Source organism: Aquarana catesbeiana, linkage group LG05 (assembly GCF_042186555.1).
Source record: "Aquarana catesbeiana isolate 2022-GZ linkage group LG05, ASM4218655v1, whole genome shotgun sequence".
In the NCBI taxonomy this organism is placed as follows: domain Eukaryota; kingdom Metazoa; phylum Chordata; class Amphibia; order Anura; family Ranidae; genus Aquarana; species Aquarana catesbeiana.
This window is the reverse complement of record NC_133328.1, coordinates 222087463-222108592: the sequence shown is the minus strand read 5'-3', so window position 1 is coordinate 222108592 and position 21130 is coordinate 222087463. Positions and strand designations below refer to the sequence as shown.

The 21130-nt window shown below is 40.7% G+C and overlaps 1 protein-coding gene across 2 annotated transcripts in view; it reads left to right on the top strand.

Annotated features, from left to right (window-relative positions):
- Nucleotides 1-21130, top strand: part of ITGA9 (integrin subunit alpha 9) — a 626511-nt gene that overhangs the window by 588865 nt on the left and 16516 nt on the right. Inside the window, exons 25-26 of one of the 2 annotated variants that reach the window (XM_073630570.1) lie at nucleotides 8473-8592; nucleotides 11452-11559. In XM_073630570.1, the coding sequence (XP_073486671.1) occupies nucleotides 8473-8592; nucleotides 11452-11559 (228 nt within the window). Of the gene's footprint in view, nucleotides 1-3755; nucleotides 4482-8472; nucleotides 8593-11451; nucleotides 11560-21130 lie in introns of those variants that run through there. The other variant, XM_073630571.1, reaches the window with a different exon arrangement.

Sequence of the window (21130 nt, the reverse complement as noted above, 5' to 3'; positions counted from 1 at the left end):
AGTGCAAGAAACCATGAAGGGCCCCCCTTCAGTCAAAACAGCATGAGTAAATGCGAGCATGACGAAGATTTTGAAAGACCTGCAGCACCCTGGAAAACGTGTGCCATGGTGAATGGTGGGCATGGCTAGTGGGAGGGTCTTAAAGTGGAATTAAACAGAATCTGAACCTGCAGTATACACTGCACACATAAACCACAGTTCTTACTAAGGGGCACTTTGCAGGAATATATGGAGGTATGGAGGCACTCTGGAGAATGTAAGGGGGCACTCTGGAGGTATGAAATTATTACTTCCAGAGTGCCCCATTACATCCTCCTCCAGAGTGCACCCCCCCCTTAGTGCCACTTTACATCCTCCAGAGTGCTCTCCCTTGGTATTACTGTAGTATGCGGGCACTCTGGAGGATGTAAAGGAGCACTCTGGTGGCACTACAGGGGGCACTCTGGAGGCACTAAGTTAGTACCTCCAGAGTGTTCCCTTATGTCCTGCTCCTCCAGAGGGCCCCTTTATGACCCCCCTTCTCCTTCAAAGTGCCCCCAAAGTTAGTCCCCCCTTATGTCCTGCTTCTCCAGAGTGCCCTCTAATTTAGTGTCCCCTTGTGTCTTCCTGCTCCTCCAGAGTGCCCCCAAAGTTAGTGTTTCTTTTCACATACCTTCTGGCCTGGTCGCAAGCAGCTGGTGGTAAAACACTTTGGAAAAAAAAAATCATTCTCTGCAACTTTTGAACTGCGCATGGCAGCTCTCTAATTGAGCTTTCTAATACGGCAGCGGAGTTTCAATTGCAGAAACGTTTTTTATTCCTTTTAAAATGTTTTACTTGTGAGATGCGAGTCACGGGTGGCCAGGGACCAGGATTTTTTTTTTACGGCACGGACAGGAGAAAAGTGCTTGCTTTGGCAACACGTCCCCCCCCCCCCCCCCCCCCATGGTGGTAGAACACAGCATCCCCAAAAAGTTGGCACCCCCCCTTAGTACACTACTGTCAAACCATTTAACTTCTTGAAACCAGTCTTCAAAAAATATATTCCTTCACTAGCTTGTAAACATCAAAACACAGAATGCTCTTTGAAGGCACCCCAGGGCCCATGATTCATCCAAAGGACTGCATTCCTTAAAGCATTTACCCAACTTTCTGTCCTCTTGAAGAAATCTGTGAATAAGAGAACAGACCTTGGATACAGATAACAGCTTCTTTTGACTGGTCTGCCTAGAGGCAAGGGGACTTTACTTGCTGCAGTTGTCCATCTCTCTGCAACCTTCCTCTCAGTTCCTTACACATGTGCACAGTCCCGCCATGGATTAGAATAATAGTTGTTCTGGGTACATTAAAGTCACCCATTATTCTTTCATATTGGTCCCCATTGATTCAAGCTAGAAATAGGCTGCAGGGAGATGTGTGGAAACATTAAGGAGAGAGTTGTCAGACTCTGGCTAGGCCAGGCAATCTGAAAAAAGATGTCTGCGTCTCTGTCTGCATATCTATTTACAGTTGTTATCAGGAAGGCAAGTGGTGTTTTTTGCAAAATTTCAATTCCACTGTAATATATATGATCATTTTCGCTGCGTGATCCTTTCACTTGTTAAATAAGCACTTTTCACTAATAAAGGGAAACGTACATCAGAAATGTTATAAATCAGTCATCAAAATTCACATCACACAGGAAACAAAGGTAGTAAAATGTGTTATTGTTTGCCTGTTTTAGAAAAAGAGGGGAAATTCTACTTTTACTACGGCACTTTGAGTGTTGAAATAGGAATAATGCCTCAGAATGCCGGCATATAAATAAGCACAAAGTATGCCAGGGAAAACTTTGACTGAATCAATTAACTCGCCATGAATGAGCGACTAAACTGGAAACAGTAAGATCCTGACTCTAGCATAGAGTGTAGAGTAAAATTCAGATCTTGCTGAAGAAAAATGAATCAAGAGTTTAGAGTGCAAATGTAAACATTTTTGCTCATTCTTGCATTAGCTGGCCACACGGGATCAGAAAAAAGACTGGTCCTATTTGTTACTGTAAAACCTATTTAGCGAAGATTTTTTGCCGCAAACTACCAAAAAATAAGCTTTTATTTTTTTTAAGCGTGAAGTGGTTGAGGTGATGAGCCGTACTACTTGGTGTTAAAGAAGGCGTACGCCCCATGTAAGATTTACCTCACTGAACTTTCCAATGCCCAGGCTTTTGCTGCAGCACTCCTCCAGTACTTTCCTTTTGGGTTTTCCCCAATCTTTCCCCCCGTGCCTAGCAGTGGCCATGATGCTTAGCATGTGCTATGCTAAATGCAGGAGCATGCTAAATTAGAAGAGTCTTCCTTGCTTGCCTGTCACTCAAAGTCATGTGGGCAGAACATGTGCACATAGAACGGCTTGATGTTTTGCTGAATAGGGTAACACACATGTTGTGGTGGCTACTAGAAAATTGAAAGTCAACTAATGATATATAACAAATGAATCCTTAGAGGAGCAGATAACAGTTGCAACAATATGAAAAACAATACCTTTTTGTAGGTAATTCTTGCCATTTAATCATAGAGTTTTTGAGTTGGGTTTTAAAGTCACTAAATATATAGCTTTCATTAAAAGAATACCCAGTACAAGGGCACTTCCTATTATGGGGGTGACAACCATCTCCCAGTTGTGCTCCTGTGTTGTCATCTGTCACATTAATCACATCTTGAGACTACAAGCAGATATGCCAACACACATGGCAGAGGCCTAGAAAGCTGAAACTGGTTTAAGATTTGTTCTCAGTAGTCTCACTAGTTTTCTAGTTTTTCACTTGGGGCTGTTGAAAAATGTCCCTGGATCGTTACCATAGACTACTGATTTGAATCCACCTTGAAAAAGAAAAAAACAATGTGGAATACATGTTCCTTTCAATTATATAAATACACAAAGCTCACTGCCAACAGTTATTCTATCTGTCATTGTTGGCTTTAAAATCATTATACAGTAACCACAGTTGATTTATAATGCTCTCATGCATAGGCTTTGAATTCCAGCATGAAGAAGGTTATATTTCTATATCTCTCCTTGTCCTGTGCCCACTGGCATGCTTCCAACTTATTATTTGTGGCATGGCAATTTTTCGCTCTGGGCCCCAGTATTTGACAACAAAAACATCTAAAGGTGCAATGGAAATCCCATCTATTTTCTTTCTAGGAATCCCTACCTTAAAGCTCAACTTTAGTCATTGATCATTTTCAATTAAATATATTCCTCATTTGTATTAAAAACAATAGTATTCTCACAACAGCATTTCATTATGTGGTTATTTTTAGGCAGGACTTAGGCAGGGTTAAACATCTTGTGTTTGTACAATCACCTTGCGGAGAGAGGTACCCCCCAAAGAAGTAACCGTCTATATGAAATTATGTGAGAATATATTTCACAGAATACAATGGTGACATTGTACAATTTAATGTCCTATAATAAAGAGTACCCACATTCATGTACAGTGTGTAGCAGGTACCTCTCCAGGCTGATTGCATCTAATAGGGAGATAGCTGCCTGCTAGCAGCTGCGTGGGCATTTCACCCCCCCTCCTTTTCTCTCACACATACAGAGACACACAGAACTGCTTGCTCTGTAGCCTCCCCGTTGGAAGAAACTGACAGTCAATCACCAGAAAAATGTAGTAAAGGAGAATGCAGCAAAGCATTGTGGGAGATGTAGTCTGGAGGAGGAAGTGACTCTGTTAGCTGGATCAGCCCTGAACTACATGACAGACAATGCAATGCAATGCTGTTTTTCAGCCTCTCTGGACGCCATTTAAATCCTGTCAGTAGGAGGTCTGTGTGTGACCAGGAGTGAGAGACTGTGGCCTATACAGAAGAAAGCCAGATCGCCTGCCTCTGAGGGATCTATGGAAGACAGCCCTGCTATTCTAGAAAGCAGACCGGCCTGCTCTTCAGAGCAACTGGAAGCCACTTGCACTTCAGTCGATCGGGAGTGGCAGCATGGCGTGGCGGTGCCATCTTCACCAGACAGAGACACCAGGAGGGGATTCAGGATGGAGCCTCACAGCCATTGGGGTCTATTGTGGTGAGAAGGCACCTGCCCATTCCAGTAGAGAGTACAGTATTGCTGAGTGAGTTCTATGGAGGTGAATCTACTTCTTCACAGGCATCATACAGCTGAACTTTGGGGCTTTGTCTTTTTCCCCTGCGCTGTAAGGTCAGTACTGTATTGCACTCACATTTAAGGAGGAATCTACAAGTGGTTATATTTCTTCAGTTAAGCCGTCATCAGCATATCTTTTGCTCTACAGTCATTTCTTTTCCTTTGTGGATTACAAATACTGCAGTTTAAACATCAAGCTAGCTGAAGATATCCGGAATCTAAAGAACATTCACCATCCTTTCCTTTTACTAAGCTCTCCGGCTCTATATGCAGGGTTGATTACGATATTACAACCTAGGGTTATTGGGACATTTTTAAACAAACGTTGCACTGTGTTACTGTGGGCATATGTTGTGTTATGCTGGTCTGTGTGCTGAGACCTCAGGGGACGGATATCCAATATATACGTTGAGGGTGTTGGATGTTCACCTCCCTGTGTATCTGTTCACATATACCTTTTTAGGTAACAAAGATACACATTCTGTATATTGGAATTTAGTGATATTTTCTGTCAGTTATAACTTGTGTGTTCATGCCATTTTATTATGTCTATTCTTTATCTCAAGTAAACATTTCTGAGTGGTTCATTGATATTGTGTGAGTCTCTATTTACTACCATAGCTGGTGACGTGATGGAACCCAGGGCCTCTGTAAATATGCTTCATGGTTTATCATTCCTGTGTTTCCTCTCTATTGCTGGGTTCCGCACTATTATTATCAAGTAGGTGTGCCAGAAGGGTTGGGCCCATTCTTGGGGTTGAGAAACAGAGTACAGAACCAAACATACATTAAGCGGCTCCTCTGGGGGGTAGCGCTACAAGTATATTTAAAATATTTGATCTTTATTTTAAAATAAAATTGAACTTGAAACTGCCAAATAGCGATCACACTTGTATCAACTGCTTGTTAATAGCTTCAGCATATACTTTGCATGTTGTTGACAGTCCCTTTATAAAGTAAAATTAATGTTCCTATAGGGTTAAGTTGGAATGTGTATGTGAAGATATGCTGTTGCCATACCATAGAGCAGGGATATGCAATTAGCGGACCTCCAGCTGTTGCAGAACTACAAGTCCCATAAGGCATAGCAAGACTCTGACAGCCACAAGCATGACACCCAGAGGCAGAGACATGATGGGACTTGTAGTTTTGCAACAGCTGGAGGTCCGCTAATTGCATATCCCTGCCGTAGAGCATCCCTAGTTTTCGAGGCATCCTGGGCAAGTTTGTGATGTACTATCAGTCACTTAACTGTACATGGTAGTGGAAAGATAGCATAAACGAATAAATCTGGGCTGCAGTCTGCTCTTTTGAACTGCTGCCTTGTAAAGGTTGACTAGCATCCTAACCAACTGTCAGCCATTAGCCACACTGCCAACATGCCATGCTGTCTGGCAACACTATTGCTGGAAGAGAATGATGACACTGAGTTTGGTCTACATATTTTAATCTACTTATGTGCTTCTCTTCTTAAATACATTAGGATCTAAGAGAGCCTATCTTATCTCCATGCAGACCATTTATAGTTTATTTTTCTGAACTTTAAATAGCTTTTTATATCTTTCTGCCTGCCAAGCTGCATCCCAGTAGTAGGAGTTGTGTCTGTAGAGCATAATATTATGTCTGTGAAATAACATATATCCCTAAGTGATAACTATGTGACCAAATCTCTAAATGTAATGTAGATTTGTTTATGCCATGAAATTATAGCATTACATATGGATGTTTTCAACTACATTTTAATAAACACATTAGTAGTAATAAATATGATTGTGATAGATTGTAGTTCATTGTATGCACTATAAAGAGAGCCCATTGCGATGAGTAAATCCACATTATTATTAGTTATGATGAGTAGATGAGGCACCTACACAATAAAGTTGAAAATGTAAAAGGCAAAAAGATTTAAAATGATTGTAAGGCCTCTTTCACACGGGGGATCCGTATGTCCGTTTTTCATCCTTACGTTTTCGGATGAAAAACGGACATACATGTATCCCTATGGAGCGTCGGATGTCAGCGGTGACATGTCCGCTGACATCCGACCCACTCTGATCCGAAAAGTGTAAAGGAGGAAAACCCTACTTTTCCATCCGTTTTCGGATCGGATCGGGTGACAACGGACTCTACGGTCCGTCATCACCCGATCCCCCACAGTGTGCAGCGACGGACCTGTCATTTTCCTGCTCGCCGATCCACGCTGAGCAAGCGGGTGTTCATGGGGCGGATCATCACTGATCCGCCCCGTGTGAAAGAGTCCTTTAGGCACAGATGTTTTTGTAAATAACAAACACGTAATACTTACCTGCTCTTTGAAATGCTTTTGCATAGAGCAGCCCCAATCCTCCTTTTATCTTTCCCCCTTCTGGTGCTCCTGGCCCCTCCCCCCCTGCCGAGTGCCCCCATAGCAAGCCACTTGCTATGGGGGCACTCGTGTGTGTTCGCTGCTGAGCTGGATCTGTGTGTCCATAAGACACCTCCCCCCCCCTTTCCCTGCTCAATGATCCGCAGCTAAAATGCAGAGGACCCTCTGAACAACTGATTTTTATCTCCACAGTGAAACCGGAGCTTCAATTCGCAACGCACATGTTTGAACCCAGGCTTAATCATTCTATATGGGGATTCTTTGATGTATTTTTCTCCCCTATATGTAGGGCTGCAAAGTGCAGGAATGGTGTACCTTTCATCATAGGCCTCGTTGACTCCTTTCCAAATGTAGCATTTATGGTTGTGGCCAGAAAGCTCAATTTTGGTCTCATCACTCCAAATGACTTTGTGCCAGAAGGTTTGAGGCTTGTCTCTGTGCTGTTTGGCGTATTGTAAGCAGGATACTTTGTGGCATTTTCATAGTAATGTCTTTCTTCTGGCGACTCGGCCATGTAGCCCATCTTTCTTAAAGTGCCTCATTATTGTGCATCGTGAAACAACCACACCCCATGTTTTCAGAGAGTCCTGTATTTCACCTGAAGTTATTTGTGGGTTTTTCTTTGCATCCCGGACAATTTTCCTGGCAGTTGTGGCTGAAATTTTAGTTGGTCTACCTGACCGCGGTTTGGTTTACAGTTCAACTACCTTTTCCCACAGATCCTTTGACAAGTCTTTTGCTTTCCCTATGGCTCCGAATCCAGAAACGCCCGTGCAACACTGGATGAAAGATGCAAGGGTCTGTCAGGAGTCCAGAAAACTCATTGACCTTTTATACACACACACACACTAATTACAAGCAAATAGATCACAGGTGAGGATGGTTACCTTTAATAGCCATTCAAACCCATTTGTGTCAACGTGTGTGCATGTTATCAGGCCAAAATCACCAGGGTATATAAACTTTTGATCAGGGTCATTTGGGTACTTTCTGTTATCAATATGATTTAAAAAGAGTAAACACAGTTGATTGATAATAAATGGCTTCAGCCAAACACTAACCATGAGTGAAAGAAAAGTTTTTGTGTTGTTATTCATATTCTCAGAAAAATGCCCAAGAAATCATAAATTCTGCCAGGGTATGTAAACTTATGAGCACAACTGTATACTGTAAACTTCTTTAGTGTGAGTTTATATTACTGTTTGCACAAGAAAGATATAACTAGGATTTCTGCAAGTCATTGTTTTTCTAAACACATCCTTAAGGCACACAGGAGAAGGTTCAAACATTTACAGTAAAAGAACATGACATTCTTTTTTATTATTTAAAATGATGTAAAACTATACAAAGACAAAAAATTTGCTTGTTCCCACAATTATTACAACTGCTCTATTTGATAAACTGTGAAATTATTATTATTATACACTATTTATATAGCGCCAACAGTTTGCACAGCGCTTTACAACATGGGGGCAGACAGTACAGTTACAATACAAATCAATACAGGAGGGATCAGAGGGCCCAGCTCGTTAGAGCCTACAATTTAGAAGTGAAATGAGTTGAAATGCTAAGAAGCAGTTTACTTAAAACATCCAGTTAGCTTTATTCATTTTAAAATCAATCTACACATCAGTGGATGTTTGTGTTTACTTCAATATACTTCACTGCGCTTCACCTTCCTTCACACTTTATAAATGAGGTCCATAGTGTCGCCATTGGTTTCTAATTTCCAGATTTTGCACTCTGCATCTGTACTAAATCAACCCCACAGTTTGAGTTCTTCACTCTCTTAGCCGGAAGTACACTTGCATAGTCACACAAGGAATTAATAATATCATTATAATGACTGAAAATCTGAAAATATATTGAATTTCTGTTTGGTATAAAATAGTAACAGCTCTTGCTTTATTATTTTCCATGCCCAGTTTGCCCTTAGAAGAAAATTGTTATTCATATTAATCATTATACTGCATTTTGTCTTTTAGGATTGTCAGAAATCTGCATATCCATGCTTAAATGTAGAATGTAAACTAATGCCATTAGCTAAAGAAGAGACTCGAAACATTGATATTCTGATGCTGCTAAATACAGAAATATTGAAAAAGGTAAGACTAGTCTGCAATAATCAGCATAAGACCCACCCTCATCCCTATTAAAACAGCTTGATAAAGATGGAGATGAGCTTTGGCCTGAACTAATAAAAAAAATGCCCCATGTAAACCCTACCTCCTATTTCTTCATCTCAGCTCCACTCTTAGTACCAGTACCAGAATCGGAGCAGTGTTTAGTAGTCCTGATGCTAATACTACTTTGCTTCTCTGTTAGGGAAAAGCACTGCATGTTTTCTATTGCAATGATTTATACTGTGAAGTTATAGTAATGATAATAGATAAAGAAGACACTACATATTCCATGCATTGACCACTATGTAACTTAGGTGGGGTTTATACTGGTTGCATGAATCGAATTTGGGGCAAGAATTCTTTTTAGAAAATGTTTTTCCAGCTAGGCTAACAAAGCTTTTTTGTACAGATAAATACAACCAAAAATCTTGCGCTCACCCCAATTTTAAACTATAAACTATAAAGCTGCAGTCTACAAAGTCCTAATAAACTTTGCTAAGATGACAAAAAAAAAAAACTGTGCACACTAAAAAATATTAATAAATGTGCCAAAACAGTGAGACCAGTAGTAAACAGTTATAACAAATGTGCTAACGAAAATTGATACACAACTCCAACTAAAAAGAACAGTGCTTGTCGTAATGAATTATTATAGTGACAATTATTGAAATCATCCAAAGGAGACCTGAGAAAAAAAACACAGGTGAACCAAGTGTGTGTATTGTTCACCACCATAAACTCTAATGGACAGACTCTCACCTTGTTAGGTGGACCTTAAGATTATAAAAGGTCCAAAAGGCAGGATCCCTTTAAACAGCCACAATGGGCTATAATGGTGGATTCCAACTTCCCCCTTCCAAAACAGCCAGCACGAGGAAATATTCAGAATTGTAACTCAGGAAAAGAAAAAGAACTTAGCACTCAGTATATCTTATAGAAGCCAAGGAGAGAGAGCAGCGCCACCTGAGTGCAATAATTCCATTAGTTTATTGGCAGTAAAGAATATACACACTCATAGAGAAGGTCAGCGTTGTGTGGACACAATACAGCAGGGGTCTCAAAATGGTGGCCCTCCAGCTGTTGCAGAACTACAATTCCCATGAGGCATTGCAAGGCTGACAGTTACAAGCATAAATCCCACAGGCAGAGGCATGATGGAACTTGTAGTTCTGCAACAGCTGCAGGCCCACCAGTTTGAGACCTATGCAATACAGGGTTCATCCGCTCTGATGCAAGGACATGCTGCAGCGTGTGGGGGTGTCACTCTGGTCACGGCTGTGCTGGTGGCTCCCACCACTTCCTAGTCCATGGGTACACTCAAAAGGAAGCCACCAATGTCACTACCGGATGTCAGGTGGAGCCAGGTGGTGCGCGCGTTCGGAGCATGCGTGCTCCTTCCTCAGACCTGACCTGACCTTCGCTGACCTTCTCTATTTTACTCTGTGAGTGTGTATATTCTTTACTGCAATTAAACTACTTGAATTACTGCACTCAGATGGCACTGCTCTCTCACTTGACTTTTGTATCTGCAGAGATTTCTTCTAGCTCTTTCCTGAGCTTGCAGCAATCTACAGCCCGCAGTTCATCCCAAAGACTATCCATCAGAGACTCTCAGAGACACACAGTTGTTCTCCTACTGATTATAGCCCATACTCACTCCTCCTAGAGCTATAGTGAGCCAACATTTTTTGTCAGTATATCCTAAGCCCTAAATGTTTATTAAAATCTCACTCACATTGTGTAATACTCTAAAGTTAAAATGCAAAGGAGCAGGGATACTTCACACAGTTCACTGCTCTGGCTGGATCTGACTGACAGTTCAGGTTTTCATCATCAAAGCTGGGCTGCAAGATCACCCTCTCTCCTCTGCAATACTACCAAGGCTCAGTGCTGCACCCAAGTAATCTTCTTGCTCAGCTTCCTCAGATATACTATCCAACAGGACAACAAAAATCCAGGACACAGGCCAACTTCTGTTTCCTCAGGCCCAGGCTTACGCCTTTTTCTAAGCAGCACTCACCCCAGGTAACAAGCATGGGAGACAAAACACCTCAAGCACAAGCTCCTATAGTGACAATACCAGGAAGACAGACTAAGGAGGTCACCCTAAGGCTGGGTTAACATCTAAGCCGCATTTGGCTCACAGCAGGGGTCCGGTGAGTCCCTGTTCTCCGTGTCAGGGACAAATCTTTTTGAAACAGAGCCAAAGATGCACAGGACCCCTGTGCAATCGGCTCCACAGCCGCCCCAGAGATATGTGAACCGGCTCCATAGAGAGCCGGTCACAATCTCCTGTCATGCGAATTCCCCGCATACAATTCGCACTAGTGTGAACCAAAGACTGACTGTTTCAGTCCTCCTCGAGCATGCACCAATGGTATTATACCTTTGATTATTCATAACTTAGTAATATTATTTCTTCTTACTCTCCGGCAACAGGCAGAAGCAAGCAATGGTCTGGATATAGGCTAAACCTAGCAAATACAGAAACAAAAACAATCAGAGCTCAGGCTGACTATAGCCCTGCTGCAACACTAAATTTGAAATAGGAACACTCCAACTTAAGAAAGGGTCAATAAACCAAACAAAAATAGAAAAATGCAGTTATGAACAGCTTGGATTACATGTCTCACAGTCAAGGCCTGAAGACCACTACTCTAGAGCAAAATACATTAATAAATGCAATAAACCAGAGGATTCACGCCACTTTGAGAAATCTAACTATGCAGAATCAGAGATTACATATATTTAAAGCAATCTAAGGACATAGTGTACCAGGGGATACTACAGACTGTTCTTTTTTTTTCTCTCCTTGAAAATGTTATATTATGTGTTCCACAGGATAGTTCATCAGTAATCCAGTTTGTAACAAGAGCCACAGTGAGAATAGGAGCTGATTCAAGGTTACAGACAATAGAAGTACCACATGGGAACTCACAACATGCAACAGTAAGTTATCTTGTTAAATATGTCCAATATACAAAATTCCTAAAATATAACTGCCTTCATTTGACTGTTTAGGGGGAGATTGGGGCCCTTGTGAAAACCTGCTATCAGGACTGTGGTTCTTATGAACTATTACAGCATTTTGACAACTGGGATGTTAATTCTGAAAAATCACAAAGGTTCCTTATTTGTATGGTCATTAGTAGAAAACAATTAGTACTCTAAAACCTCTACCCTGAACAAACTTCCTTGATTCCAGTCAATTGACAGTAATAAGCAATATTAGTATAACAGTGCTCCTAATGCCGCGTACACACGACCGGACTTTACAGCATACTTGGTTCGGCGCACCGGAGTCCCTCGGACAATTTGATCGTGTGTGGGCTCCAGCTGACATTTTTTCCCCAAAAGTTTGACGGACCTAGAAATGAAACATGTTTCAAATCTTTTCGACGGACTCGAGTCCGGTCGAAAAGTCCGCTCGTCTGTATGCTAGTCCGACGGACAAAAACCGACGCTAGGGCAGCTATTGGCTACTGGCTATGAACTTTCTTGTTTTAGTCCGGTCGTACTTCATCACGTACGAATCTGTCGGACTTTGGTTGATCGTGTGTAGGCAAGTCCATACATTCGGAAAGTCCGTCATAAACTCCGTCGAAAAGTCCGCAGGACAAAATCTGCCATAAAGTCCGCTCATGTGTACGCGGCATTAGTATTTGCTTTGCATTTTCTTTTCTGACTGATATAGAGTATAGCATATATAATTATTGATGAATGATTTGCCTGACTTGGGATTCTCACTGGATCAAGCTAATGTTCTGTAAGAAGATTTTAATTGTGAATTAGGGATTCCCCTGTCATACTTATTAAGGGAACTGAGTTACTGAGGCCCAGTAAGGAATTAAGGCCCGGTTCACACTGATACTTTTTTTGTCCTTTGTGAGGTGTGAATTTACAGCAAATTTACCGCGAATTTACCGCAATTTTACCGTGAATTTCAGGAGTTGGACATAGCTGCGATTGATATTCTAGCCAATGGAATCACAATGTAAAAAAAAAAAAAAGGTATTAACTTCCTGTGTACTTGGTTTTTGTGGAGAGTAGTGTGGTGGAATTCGCACATATGTGAACCCTCAATGCGATTCAAGAACGATTTACATTGATGTCTATGGAGACTAAATTCGCAACGCAACACAGTAAACTCGCACAAGACCCTTTTTTAATCGCATCGCATTCGTAGAGGAATCGCAATGCATGTATGTGAACAACCATCATTGAAAACAATGACTTTAGGGATGACATGCGAATTTAAAGTGTTTTTGACACATCACATTCGTCATGAACTTGCATCATTGTGAACCGGGCCTAAAAAGTACCAATTTACTAGTTCAACAAATGCCTGGTACAGAACTGTTTGCCCAGTGAATAAAATATTAGCTTTTGCTCTGTTGTTTCACTGGTAGATTGGATCCAAATGTCCAGGTATTGCAAATCTGTCTTTGATATTTAGCTGTTACAATTTGTCAAATAATACCTAATTTACTATTATTATATCTCTAAACATGGACATATAAATACTTGACTTTAATGGGCTAATAAAATTAACCCTATTAATAATAACCATTTTGCCCTATGCTTTAATAGGCAGAGCAAATGGAGGCACTTTGTTTTTAACTTGCCCAGCCACACTGTTATAACTGATCTATATTACATGACTCCAAGTACACCCTTTAGGCTGGGTTTACACTGAGGAACGGAGCGGCTCACAGCAGGGGGTCCGGTGCATCTCCATTCACTGTTTCAGGTCCGATTTTAGCCCGAATTTTTGGCTGAATTCGGACCTGAAACGGACCAGAAGATGCACAGGACTCCTGTGCAATTCGCAGCGGAGCCGTTCCGAAGATGTGTGAACCGGTTCCATAGAGAGCCGGTCACAATCTCCTGACATGCGAATTGGATGCGGTACACATCGCATCCAATGTGTACTGGTGTGAACACAGCCTAAAGAGTTTTTTTTGCCAGCAGTACCAGGGCAAGTATTACAGTGGTCATAGCTCTGCCATATTAAATACTTAAGCTTGGTGATAAACATACAGAAAGTCAAATTTTTAACTGAAGAGGTAAGTAGGTTATCCTCATCTTAACATAACACATTGCTGTGTACTTATTAAAAAATTACGTAGCTTGTACATTGAAATTGCCTGTAAATTTGTTCTTTATGAATGGGCAAAATAAAATATTGTCAGGCAATATATACAGCGGTTTGAATGTGTGAATGCAGAAAATATTGTGTAATGGTCTCCAAATAGAACTAAGGAGCATAATAATTTCCTATGATAATCAACAACATTTAGTGGCCTTAATGCTGTATTTTCTTCATTCACACATTCTCAGTCTGCAAAGAATACAGCCTGAGAACATTCAATTTTGCCCCATTAACAAAGAACTAATTTACATGCAGTTATGATGGACAAACAGCTATGTAGGTTTTCTTTTTTTTCTTTTTCTTTTTTTTTATAAATACATCACTTTGTAACAAATTAATTTTTAAAACCAATCACGAAGTTAGCATGTCTACAGCCTAGATTGAAAAAATAATATAAAACATAAAAATGTTCTCTAGTAGTGATACATTATACAGATAAAAAAGAGTTAATTTTGTAATCACCAGCCGAATCCTTTTGCAGCACTCAGTATTAATGCAGGTTATCGACTGCAACCGCAAGAACAAATGCGGCTCTGGATTGACTTTTTACTTGGCAAGGGATCTAGGAGGTACATTTTTGTAATGGCTCCTTTCTGCTTACCACCCCCTCAGCAATGCGAAACTAAAATATGTTTTTTTAAGAAAAGGTCAACATTATTATACGTTTTCCCTTGACGCTGTGTTTGGCGTGCTGCTCCATGTTTTTGGCACAGGTAGACTGAAGGAGCACACAAAACAGCTACTTTGCAGTGAATTGGGTTTTCTTTTCACTCACAATTCAGATCTGTAAAGTTTAGAAAACCTGCAGCTTATTGTTTTAATAAATGCACCAAGGGATTGAGTTTTAACTACTTGAGCTCTGGAAAGTTCATGACCAGGTCAATTTTTGCTATTGAGAAGTGCACTACTTTAACCACTTGCCTACAGGGCATTTTCACCCTCTTTCTGCCCAGGCCAATTTTCAGCTTTCAGGGCTGTCGCATTTTAAATGACAATTGCGTGGTCATGCAACACTGTAACCAGACAATTTTTTTTTAAGGCACATAGAGCTTTCTTTTGGTGGTATTTAATCACCACTGGGTTTTTTATTTTTTGCTAAACAAATGAAAAATGCAGAAAATTTTGAAAAAAAAAGTTTTATCTTTGTTTCTGTTATAAAATGTTGTAAATATGTAATTTTTCACCTTCACTGATGTGCGCTGATGAGGCTGCACTGATGGCCACTGATAGGCTTCACTGATGGCCACTGATTGGCTTCACTGATGGCCACTGATTGGCTGCACTGACGGCCACTGATTGACTGCACTGACGGCCACTGATAGGCTGCACTGATGGGAACTGATGAGGCTGCACTGATGGGCACTGATGGGGAGGCACTAATATGCAGCATTGATGGGCACTGATAGGTGTCACTGATGGGCAGCACTTATGTGCACTCATAGGTGGCATGGATAGGCGGCAATGATAGTTGGCACTGATGGGTACTGGTAAGCAGCACTGATGAGGAGGCACTGACAGGCATCACTGATAGGCACTGACAGGCATCACTGATGGGCAATAATGAGGCTGCGCTGATCATCAGGGCGTGACATGATATCGTCATGCCCTGAACAAGAGTGCTCTCGCCCATCAATCATTTCACTATACGGCAGGCGGGAAGTAGTTAATGAGTAACTCTACTTTTGTGGGGAAAAAATTAGCAAATAAAAAAGAAATAGTATAGCCTATACAATTATGATACAAGTCAAATTATAATTGAATGTTATTAAAAATTACCTTTCCTTTTCAATCTGCAGTACTGTCATTTTCTGTAAAATGCAATATGGCTACCTGGTGGAGTTCTGTACACAGATGGTATACAGTACGTCCCACAGAAATGTAATTTCCTGCTTGTGTGATTGGCTTACTGATTTTCCCAGAAGTCTACACTAAGATGCAAGTCAGATTTTGAGCATCCCCTGCAAGAAAAATGGCATTTTTGGTGAGATACTCTCAAAGGGAAATCGTGTACAAAGGGATGCAGACCCTGCAGCTTTCCTCATTAGAGCCCTGCAGGTGCAGCAGATTATTGATAATTAGAAAACCACTCCCATACAGATTCACACACATGGACACAGACAAATAAACGGCTATTTCAGAATAACAAAAGGTAGGAATCTCAACAAAAGTGAAGTTACTCTTTAACTGTCAGTTGTGTAGCCATACAATACTATACACAAATTACAATTTTATAAGGTTTTTCACACACATAGAGCTTACTTTGTGTGGTATTTTTGATCACCACAATTTTTATTTTTATTTTGCTATATAAACAAAGAAAGGCTGCAAATTGTAACCCCCCCCCAATATTTTTTACTTTCTGTTATAAAACATATCCAGTTATATCAAGTTTCATAAATTTAGGCCAAAATTTATTCTGATACATGTCTTTGGTAAAAAAAAAATCTCAATAAGTGTATATTAATTAGTTTGTGTGAAAGCATCTACAAACTATGGTATATATATTTATAAATTGATTCATTCTGATGTGCTGACGGCCTGTCTCAATACTTGAGGCCCTAAAATGCTAGGAAAATTCCCTCCAAACTACCCCTTTTTGGAAAGTAAACAGTCTAAGGCAGAGGTCTTCAAACTGCGGCCCTCCAGGTGTTCAGGAACTACAATTCCCATCATGCCTAGTCATGTCTGTGAATGTCAGAGTTTTACAATGCCTCATGGGATGTGTAGTTCTGCAACAGCTGGAGGGCCGTAGTTTGAGGATCCCTGGTCTAAGGTATTTAGTAAGAGGCATGGCAAGTTTTTTGAAGTTGTAATATTTTGTCACATTTTTTTTTTAAATTAACACATTGAATAAAATTAGTTTTTTTCAAAAGTTTTTCCCACATTTTTACTTACTGTCACCCGTGCAGTACTACGATGATGACTAGCAACAGTATGTTAAAAAAAATGTAATCATTGTTTATACAATATTTTAAACAATTATTTAATTTTTGTAAACTGTTTTTCATTTTTTACATATTTTCATCAGAGTAGTTTAGTTTGTACTACTCTGGAAGGGGGTGATTTGTGATTTTTTCTTTTTTTTGTACACTTTGTTTGCTGTTACAATGAAGGTCATTTTAAGAGCAAAGTTTTCAACTGTCATGAATGGGTTAACCATTCATGACCACTGAGATCACTAGTGATCTGTGTTGGCTACAGCTAATCACATGGTACAGGGTGCTGTGAATGGCACAGGAACAATGTGATAGCTTTGGGCCAATCACAGCATAGGAAACACAGCTGTTATGAATTAATTAATTCATAACAGCTTTGTTGACATTGTGATCATGTGATCACCGGGCCCCGAGTACCAAGATCTGCAATCTGCTGTGTCCAGACATGTAAGTGACGTACTGTGGCAGGGTGGCACATGCAGGTACTATGTACTGTGGTGGGTCGGCAAGTGGATAACAAAAGTTTAAAAGTTAACGTATACCTGAAACTGCCCCAAAATATTTGCATCACCTAGCCTTTATGGTCTTCTTCTTTTTGCTGGGTAATATGTTTTCGCTATAAAAAATGTTCACAGAAATCAAGATTAGATATACGGTCTAAAATGAAGCAGGATACAAAGTCAATGACATATTAAAGGATCTTTTAGAAAGTCAAATTCTGAATGTTTTTCTGAATTAGCAAATAGCTCTTAGCAATTATTAAAGTATTAGCTTTTATATCTGTGATGTTTATTGTAAGAAAGAAGCATTAAATGGAAGGCATTTTTTTCATTTCTAGTCAGGTAACTATTGCATTTTTAAACATTTCATATCTGCTATTTTCAACAAGCAAATGGAGCTCTATGCCTATTTATATATACCAGGATAAATGTGATTCATTTGGTGAAAAAAAACTTTTGTTTAGAGCAGTGTTTCTCAACTCCTGTCCTCAAGGCGCCCCAACAGGTCATGTTTATAGGATTAAATGGCTGTAGTAATTACTAAGGCAGTGAAACTAATCAAATCACCTGGGCAAAATAATAGAAAGCCTGAAAACATGACCTGTTGGGGCGCCTTGAGGAGTGGAATTGAGAAAAACTGGTTTAGAGAGCCAATTAATTAAGATCAAATTACTTAGTTAGATGACTGATGTGAAGGGGCAGCTGTGATGTGAAGGGGGCTGTGGGGTGAAGGGAGGGCTGTAATGTGAAGGGAGATCTGTGATAGAAACAGGGTCTGTGATGTGTGTGTGTGGGGGGTCTGTGATGTGAAGGGGAGACTATTGATATGCACATCACTGATCTGGTGGACAGATTACTGGGAGGGGCTGGGGAAGACCCAGCTGTCATGGTGCACGTTGGCACCAATGACAAAGTCAAAGGCAGATGGAGTGTCCTAAAGAATGATTTTAGGGACTTAGGAGCTAAATTGAGGAAAAGGACCTCCAAAGTAGTATTCTCAGAAATACAGGTACCTTGAGCCACACCAGAAAGGCAGAGGGAGATTAGGGAAGTAAACAAGTGGCTGAGGAGCTGGTGTAGTAAGGAGAGGTTTGGGTTCCTGGAGAACTGGGCCGACTTCTGAGTTGGTCACCAGTTGTATAGAAGGGACGGACTGCACCTAAATGTGGAGGGTGCAGATCTTCTGGGAGTGAAGATGGTCGAAAAGTTAGAGGGGCTTTTAAACTAGGCAACGGGGGGGGGGGGCTCTAGAGGTAGAGATAGTCAGTGCAGAACATATTTCAGAGGGTAGTATTGGGGGCATTAGTGGTAGGTTAACTAAAGCACATAAACCCGAGGTAAGTATAGTAACAAGCCCTATTTGCAACCTCGGAACACCTAATGAGAAGACAGTATGCGACCAGTCTAAACTACGTGGCATGTTCACCAATGTCAGGAGCCTGGTGGACAAGATGGGAGAACTAGAGATTTTGTTGTACAAGGAGGATTTAGATTTTGTGGGAATTTCAGAGACTTGGTTCAACAGCTCTCATGATTGGCTGGCAACCATTCAAGGGTATTCCCTATATCGCATTGGGTTAGCGGCAAAGACTAAACGTCTTGCAGGACAATTTCATGGGTCAAATGGTAGACACACCAACTAGAAACAAAGCGTTACTAGACCTACTGATTACCAAAAATACAGACCTGATCACGGATGTGGAAATAAGGGGCAATTTAGGAAACGGCGATCACAGGTCAATTAGCTTCAGTATAAATCACACAAATAAGAAACACAATAAGAAATAATAAACTACGAACCTTGCTAGAAGATATAAATGGGGATAAAATCTTAGGAACAAAGAACACGGAGGAGAGATGGGTTTGTTTTAAGAGCATATTAAATAGGGGCATTAGCCAGTGCATCCTACTGGAAAATAAATTTAAAAGAGTGAACAGAAGTCCTGGATGGCTTAACTCCAATGTAAAAATGCATATAAAAGCAAAGGAGAAGGCCTTCAAAAAATACAAGGCTGAGGGATCATCATCAGCATTCATACTTTACAACGAATGCAACAAGAAATGTAAGGGTGCAATTAGAGCGGCTAAGATAGAACACGAAAGACACATAACGGAGGAGAGCAAAAAAAACCCAAGAAATTCTTTAGGTATCTAAACAGTAAAAGAGGGAGGACAGACCATATTGGCCCCATAAAGAATGAGGAAGGGAAGTTGGTTACAAAGGATGGTGAGATGGCAAAGGTATTGAATTTATTCTTCTCCTCAGTCTTCAAGAGGGAATCATGGGGCTTCAGTAACCAAAACTGCAGTGTTTATCCTCATGACACATCACAGGAAGCACCCTCATGGCTAACAGAGGACAGAATTAGAAAAAGACTTGAAAAACTTAACATCAATAAGTCACTGGGACCAGATGGCTTGCACCTGAGGGTCCTTAGGGAACTCAGTCAAGTAATTGCCAGACCATTGTTCCTAATTGTTACTGACAGTCTACTGACTGGAATGGTACCAGCTGATTGGAGAAAAGCCAATGTAACACCAATATTTAAAAAAGCCAAAATACATCCCTGGGAATTACAGACCAGTTAGCCTGACATCAATAGTATGCAAGCTTTTGGAGGGGATGATAAGGGACTATATACAAGATTTTAGTAATGAAAACTGTATTATTAGCAGTAATCAGCATGCATTCATGAAGAATCGTTCTTGCCAAACCAATCTAATAACCTTGTATGAGGAGGTGAGATGCCATCTAGCTAAAGGAAGGCCCATAGACATGGTGTATCTGGATTTTGCAAAAGCATTTGACACAGTTCCCCATAAACATTTACTGTACAAAGTAAGGTCCGTTGGCATGGACCATAGGTTGAGTACATGGATTGAAAACTGGCTACAAGGGTGAGTTCAGAGGGTAGTGATAAATGGGGAGCACTCAGAATGGTCAGGGGTGGAAAGTGGGGTCCCCCAGGGTTCTGTCCTGGGACCAATCCTATTTAATTTATACATAAACGACCAGGAGGAGGGGGTGAACAGCTCAATCTCTGTATTTGCGGACAATACTAAGCTAAGCAGAGCAATAACTTCTCCGCAGGATGTGGAAACCTTGCAAGTAGATCTGAAAAAATGAATGGGGAAGGGCAACTACATGGCAAATAAGATTTAATGTGGAAAAATGAAAAATAATGCATTTGGGTGGCAAAACTATGAATGCAATCTACTCACTGGGGGGAGAAGCACTGGGGGAATCAAGGATGGAAAATGACCTGGGGGTCCTAGTAGATGATAGGCTCAGCAATGACATGCAATGCCAAGCTGCTGCAAACAAACCAAACAGAAAATTGGCATGCATTAAAAAAGCGATTAACTCAAGAGATAAAGCGATAATTCTCCCACTCTACAAGACTCTGGTCCGGCCTCACCTGGAGTATGCTGTCCAGTTCTGAGCACTAGTCCTCAGGAAGGATGTGCTGGAAATGGAGCGAGTACAGCGAAGGGCGACAAAAGGAATAAAGGGACTGGAGGATATTAGTTATGAAGAAAGGTTATGAGCACTGAACTTATTCTCTCTGAAGAAGAGACGCTTGAGAGGGGAAATGATTTCAATTTACAAACACCATACTGGTGACCCCACAATAGGGATAAAACTTTTCCGCGGACAAGACATGTGGCTACTCATTAAAATTAGAAGAGAAGAGGTTTAACCTAAACTGCGTAGAGGGCTCTTTACTGTAAGAGCAGCAAGGATGTTGAATTCCCTTCCACAGGTGGTGGTTTCAGCAGGGAGCATCGATAGTTTCAAGAAATTATTAGATAAGTACCTGAACGACCACAACATACAGGAATATACAATGTAATACTGACATAAAATTTACACACATAGGTTGGACTTGATGGACTTGTGTCTTTTTTCAACCTCACCAACTATGTAACTA